Source organism: Sceloporus undulatus, chromosome 1 (genome assembly GCF_019175285.1).
Source record: "Sceloporus undulatus isolate JIND9_A2432 ecotype Alabama chromosome 1, SceUnd_v1.1, whole genome shotgun sequence".
NCBI lineage: Eukaryota > Metazoa > Chordata > Lepidosauria > Squamata > Phrynosomatidae > Sceloporus > Sceloporus undulatus.
The window spans coordinates 165,779,603-165,785,991 of record NC_056522.1 but is presented as its reverse complement, the minus strand read 5'-3'; the positions used below and the strand labels follow the sequence as shown (position 1 = coordinate 165,785,991).

The 6,389-nt window shown below is 42.0% G+C and overlaps 1 protein-coding gene across 2 annotated transcripts in view; it reads left to right on the top strand.

Annotated features, from left to right (window-relative positions):
• Positions 1-795: 795 nt before the first annotated feature.
• The window catches only part of RBM44 (RNA binding motif protein 44), a 32,924-nt gene continuing 27,330 nt past the window's right edge, over positions 796-6,389 (top strand). For both annotated transcript variants that reach the window (XM_042446619.1, XM_042446618.1), the window contains exons 1-2: positions 796-938; positions 4,190-5,691. In XM_042446619.1, the coding sequence (XP_042302553.1) occupies positions 812-938; positions 4,190-5,691 (1,629 nt within the window). In that variant the 5' untranslated portion in view covers positions 796-811. The remainder of the gene's footprint in view (positions 939-4,189; positions 5,692-6,389) is intronic.

Sequence of the window (6,389 nt, the reverse complement as noted above, 5' to 3'; positions counted from 1 at the left end):
GGCCTGTTACAGACAGCCAAAATAAAGCTGCTTCGAGTCACTTTGGAGGTATGGTATTTCAATGATACATGTGTCCTAAGAGTCCAAAGGCAGCACCAAAGCCACGCTCCAATCCTAAGGACTGGAGTGCAGCTTTGGTGAAGCTTCCAGACTTTTAGGACTCATGCATCATTGAAATACCATACTTCCAAAGTGACTCGAAGCAGCTTTATTTTGGCTGTCTGTAACAGGCCTCAGTTTCCAGAGGTTCTCAAACTAGAGTGAGACCCTCTTGGGATGCAAAACACATAGAAATATAACAAAAAGGGGAAGAAAAAAGGTCTTGAAGTAAATGAAGCTTTCCTCTCTTCTCCTACTAAAACACATGGGTGGGTTGAAAGCCCTTTAGCGCAGGATTCTAATTATTTTGAAATTAGGCTAGTGGGTTTCACAGATCTTTGTCTCTCATCATCTCACCGTTCTATGAGAAGGTGTTGCTTTGTTCCAGAGCCATTTCTTTTTGTGTGGGCACAGTGGGTGAGCACAATGTGGCTGGAGGGCCACCTATGCTTTCAGGGCTGGTTTTGTTAGAAAAAAGCCCCCAACGCCTCTAGGAGGACATTCTCACCATGTCCCGTCCCCCCTCCCATGGTTATGATAGACCCCGGAAAGGCCTTTTTTAAAACCGTAGGTAAAAACCTGTTTGCCCAGAAGACCTAACAATATTGTGAAAATGCTGCCCACAGCCCCTAGAGAGGATTGAGAGAGATTGGAAGCAAAAATATTTTTTTACATTAGGAGTCTGGTTTGCAAGAACTTCTGGGGGAGGGTAATGCAGCCTCCTAGTGTCCCACAGTTGCCTATCCCTTATTTAGAAGGGATGCAAGATCTCTACACATTTGTGGAAAAACAATTGGTGATGGATTTCATTGAAGGGAGAAGCATAATAAATGTAAAAGGTAAGGAGACGTTCTCAAAGATTTATGTATGCCTAGTATTTTCAGTTGTAAATGTGCTTACTATGATTTCGGCACCCTGTATCTTCCTTTACTTCAAAATAACCATGATGTGTAATTTCAATTATTCCATACATAATAGGTTTCTATTTAAAGATGTAAGCATCTTAACATGTTATTTTATTAGTTACCAAATTTGGGGCCCTGGAGGGTATTGATGTCAATTTCCAGAAGACCAAACCACTATTCCTGTAGTTTTATATGTGTTGTACTTCAATAAAATCTGAAGATCTAAGTTTGGGAAATACTGTTCTGCTTTCTAGTTTCATGTTAGTAATGGTTTTGCAGTAAATATTCTTTTTACAGCAGTGGAAGGGAAAACTTCCTTTCATGGGTTGCTGCTTCTCATCCTTCTGGTAAGCAGGAAGTAGACTTTAAAGGAACTGTGACGAGGGGAAGGGGGGCAATCCCCAACAGCTCTCAGTCTGATTCTTATTTCTGCTCTAAATAATCTATTTCTAGAGCCGTTTCTCCTTCTGTTTCTTCAAGGATAATATTCTTTCTGTATTGCATGTGAGTGTATCTTTTTTCTCTTATGATTTATTTTCTGACTACTGCCATTTAAAAAAACCTATAACCCTTTCTGTATTATTTTCTGCTTTTTCATTGGGGGACTAGACAGTGTTTGGGGGGTGATTAGTGGGCCTGTGATTATGGCACAGGCCCACTAATCACCCCCTAAACACAGTGTCCCAACAGTGGTTACACCAGCAGTGATAGCTCTGATACCAAACCTGCTGCCAATGCATCAGGTACCCCAACCAGTACACACTTCAGTTTCTGCCTCTGATACTGGACTACCAGCTACAGGGGCTAAGTCTGATGGTTATGATTCTGACTCTTTCTTGCCTGCTTCCCCTTCGCCTATAAAATCTTTTCCTTCTGGCACAGTTGAGGACTCTAGACCTTCATCTTCCCCTGAGTACATGAAGCTCTTCTCAGACATAATTTACGGATGCCTAAAGCTCTTGGTATCGAGGTGAAGATTTCCCTGGCTCCAATCAATGATCTTGTCTTTCAAATGGTAGATTCCCAGACTGCCTTGGTCCCTCTTCTGCCCACCTTACTTAAGGTTATGAAACATTCTTGGCAGAAACCTTCCTCGTTCTCCCCAGCATCCAAGAAGTTGGAGCACTTGTACCGGTTGCAGCCAGAAGCTGCTGCTTGTTAGTTCAATCATCTGGCCCTGAATTCCATAGTGGTGGAAGCATTGCAGTCCAGATCTTTTGGGAAGACTCAGTCTGCTCCTGTTGATAAGGAAGGCAGTCACCTTGATGTTTTTGGTCATAGGTTTTATTCCTCGGCATCTCTTTCTGTTAAGGTTGGCAATACAGGCTTGCATGGCTGAATATCAGAACTTTCTTTGGGACAGGATGGTGGCTTTTGTTCTGAATATCCCAGATGCTCAATGCAACACAGCCATGTCTTTCTATCAAAAGTCACAAGCTTTAGCTACTCAACACATCCACTCTCCTCAGTGTATGGTGGATTGTGCCTCTCAGATTATGTCTGGAGCGGTTGCCTTGACATTATGACTGGCTTCTCTCCACTGACCTCCCTGAAGAGATTAGGTGTAGACCAGTCTGAAACATAGGCTTCTCCTACTTTTTATGTACCATTCCCAATTAGATGCCTTTGAATCTGCAGAGCCTTCATCTAGAAGATGTGTACTACAGACAGTGGTGTCCATTTAATCAGTGTGCCCCAGGCCATCCACCTATTGGCTTGGGAGATTTGCTACATCCCATGACAGGATGTTTCCCTCTCCACTGCTGAAAAAGGAACAGTAGTCTTAGCGCAGGCAGAAACCTCTTCCCTATCCAGAACTGAGGGAAGCATTTTTCCTCAAGGATGAGGAAGGTAATTAATGTTTCTTTAGCTTTTATCCACATTGATAATAGTTGGTAGTTTTTGTCTAATTTACTCTGTTTCAGTTGGGAGTGGTATACAGTCCTCCCTCCATTCTCGTGATCTTGAGACTTGCATCCCTTGCCTATGCACAAGGGACAAACACAGGGGGAAACAATAGGACACGTGTGCAAGGAGTGCGTGTGCATCCACAGCCATTTGCCCATATTCAAGCCAATGGGGCTTGAATATAAGCGAAGCTTTTTTTGGAGGGGTCTGGGACGGATCCCCTGTGAAAAAAGAGGGGCAACTGTATTTGTTTCTCTTTTTTTCCTTGGTTGTAACTTGGACTGTTGGGTTGTTGCTTCCCATGGTGATGGTTCTCTTGGGGTTTACTTTCGGTTTACCAGGACGATGATGAGCATTCCGTGACAGGATGTTTCCTTTTACCATTGAAAAGACACATCTCACAGATAAAATTAATGTTCTACTCTCTGCTTACTATTTTACCCTTTCTGCATTTCGACAAAACAGCAATATACCGTAAGACCCCCTCTTAGAGGATATGTTTCATGATCCCCTGTGGATTCCTGAAACTGCAGACAGTACTGAATCCTAATTTTTAAACTGTATTTTTGGGATTGCATAATTATCGTAACCCCCCCCCCCCCCACACACACACACATTTACTTTCTCCCCCATGATGGCCTGGGGAATTGGTCTGCTCCCAATTGCTTCCTCACAACAAGCAGGTCAACCTCCAACCCAAGCATACTGTACAATCGCACTGGGAGACCTAGAGATGACCATAAACAGAAGTTGACCTTCCACTTGTGAAGAAGCAATGAGAGGACATTTGGGAAGTGGATGAGTTCCATCATGGTTTGCAGAGAGCAGATGAGAAAGGGAATGATATTTTTTCAGACCATGGGTAAGTGAAACCACAGAAAGAATCTGCACGTAAGGGGGTCTTACTGTAGTTGTAAACTGGTTGTATATGTGGTTCTAAGTGTTCACTTCCAAAGAATTAATTTAGGTACTCCTGAAAACTCCAGATGTTATTAGTCTTTAGAGAACTATAGCTTCCAATCCCTTTTATTTGGTTGATATTTTCTATCTAATGGTACACAATATTCGAAATGTTCATTTACAGCAAAATAAGTAATATGATTGCAGTTTTCCAGTCTATATAATCAGTCCCCCTACCCCCCCAGTCCACTTCCTTTTATTCCTCAGTGTATTAATTTATTTACTTAAATTGAACAAATACAGTAGTGAGTACCTTTTTCAGTAAAGAAAGGCCATCTCTTTAAATAGCTACCCTGAATATGTTTCTTGTTTTTAAGCAGATACAAAAGCTGTGTTGGGCTCCCATCAACTGGCATCAAGGAATCCTGAAATATCTAGGCTGAATAAAGGTATGGTCAGCCGAATTGCTTCAGGTGGCCATTCCAATGCTAGGACCTTGGAGCAAAGAGGAAGTAGAGTTGAGAAAAATGAGTTTAAATCAACAGTCTGCTTTAATGCTGCCTACAAGCAGGAACATTCTGAAAAAAGTGAGACTAACAATAGCTCTAGTGAACATCAAGCTGGGGCCAACTGCTCCATTTCAGACCAGTCATGTTATTTAAGTACCTCAGAACTGAATTTGACAAAAGAGAACCTGACTAATATGAGCTCATCAGTGGATGAAGAACATGAATCTCTATGTAAAGAGCAACAGAAAATTTCCATTCCACCAGAAGATGCAACTGAAGGAGGATTTACTATTCCTATTCACGAAGACCTTCCCAACCTCACTGACATTGAGAATGATTACAGATGCAGTGACTTAGATGATGACTCACAGTTAGAATATCACAGTGCTGAAGAAGAAGAATGTGTTTGTTGTAGCTCCTCATATGCACAACAAAGGGAGAGCTTAGAAACTTTTAATGATAAGAAGTTGCCAAATGAACATAAATTGACAGGTGGCCAGCCACAGTTTAATAAATTGGAGGATGAATTATCTAATACAAGTTGCAGTGCAGTTAGTAACTATTGCAGTTTCAGTGAAAAGCCAGAATTTTCCAAGACGTATCAAGATGGCAAAGGAACATCAGCCCATTACCTGAATTCTGATGATCAAGAAAGAGATGAAAGTGAAGATTCACTTTATAGAGAAAAGAACAGCCCAGAGTCATCCTTAATTTGCAAGAGTGAAATTGACGAAAAAACAAAAGTAAATTCTCTTACAGACACAGCATGGACATATAAAATGTCTACTAATAGAGGATTATTTAAAAAGACTGATAACAGTAGTACAAATGTCTCTCAGAGAATTGGAAATCCACATGTACTGCATCAAGAAAGAACACTTGCATTGCCTGTACACACTTACAGTGATGGTCCGGATATTTCAGATTCTTGTGCTCATGAACAATCTGTTGTATTGAATACTAATGAGATCTGCACCTGCAAACTGCATGGAATATGCAAAGAGAATTTTCCTAACACAGAGTTAAATGGCATAGCATCCTTGAATAATATAGTTAATAAAAATCAAAGTACAGTGAACCAAGCTGTTGATGCAACCTCTGATTTTAGAGCTTGTTTTACAACAAGTCGAGCAACTAATGTTAAAGCCTCAATGGTGACCAGGGGACAAAACACAGTGATAACGATGATGAGCAAACATAGGCCCAATGAGTGGCTTACAGATTCCCACAGAAGTGTTGGCTGCAATACAGATTGGTCATGCATGTCTGAAAAAGTGGAAGCAATTGATTCACAAATAGCAGTTACTGACATTTTGGAACACTCTTGTATTGGTGATACTGCAAAACATGGATGGAAACGCCAAACTGAGGTAACCTTGACAAGCTCTTTATGAAATTAACTAAATGTTTTGTTTGAGCAACAAGTGGAATTTGGCATTCCACAAATGGCCTTCCTCTCACACAGCTGAACTTTCCCTTCCACTTCTCTCCAAACTTGCTCCAAACTATCCAAGCAGATGTGAGGGCTGCAGGTGGGAGAGGGAAACTTTCTTCTCTCTTTCACTGACAAGATTTTTATTAGAAGGATTCTACCTTCTGGGAACTAAGCTGTAATTATAATTATTTTCTAGGGATCTGGAACTCCAATCTGGAGCCTTTCCAAAGTGAGGGGGAAGCAGAGTCACTTCAAATCCAAGGCAATTCACGTGATTAATTATCACACGTGAAGGACGAAATTGTGGTCATTACTGAGGCAAAGCGGAGCGAGTGCAAAATAAATTACCACACCAGACAGATTCAACGATTCGAATTGGCACCCTTGTGCATGCTCAGTGGGGCTCTGGACGCTGTCATCCTTCCCTGCTTCCTCTGTTTGCCCCCTCCTTAGTTGTCATCCTTCCCAGCTCCCTCCGCTTGCTCCCTCTTTAGCACCAGGACGCGGGAGGTCAGTGGGAGCAGGATCGGGGTGATGAAGGAGGAAGATGAAGCACCAGGACACGGGTTCACTGGGAGAGAGATCGGAGTGAATGAGGAGGAGGAGGATGCAGGAACAGGACGCAGGGGGTCA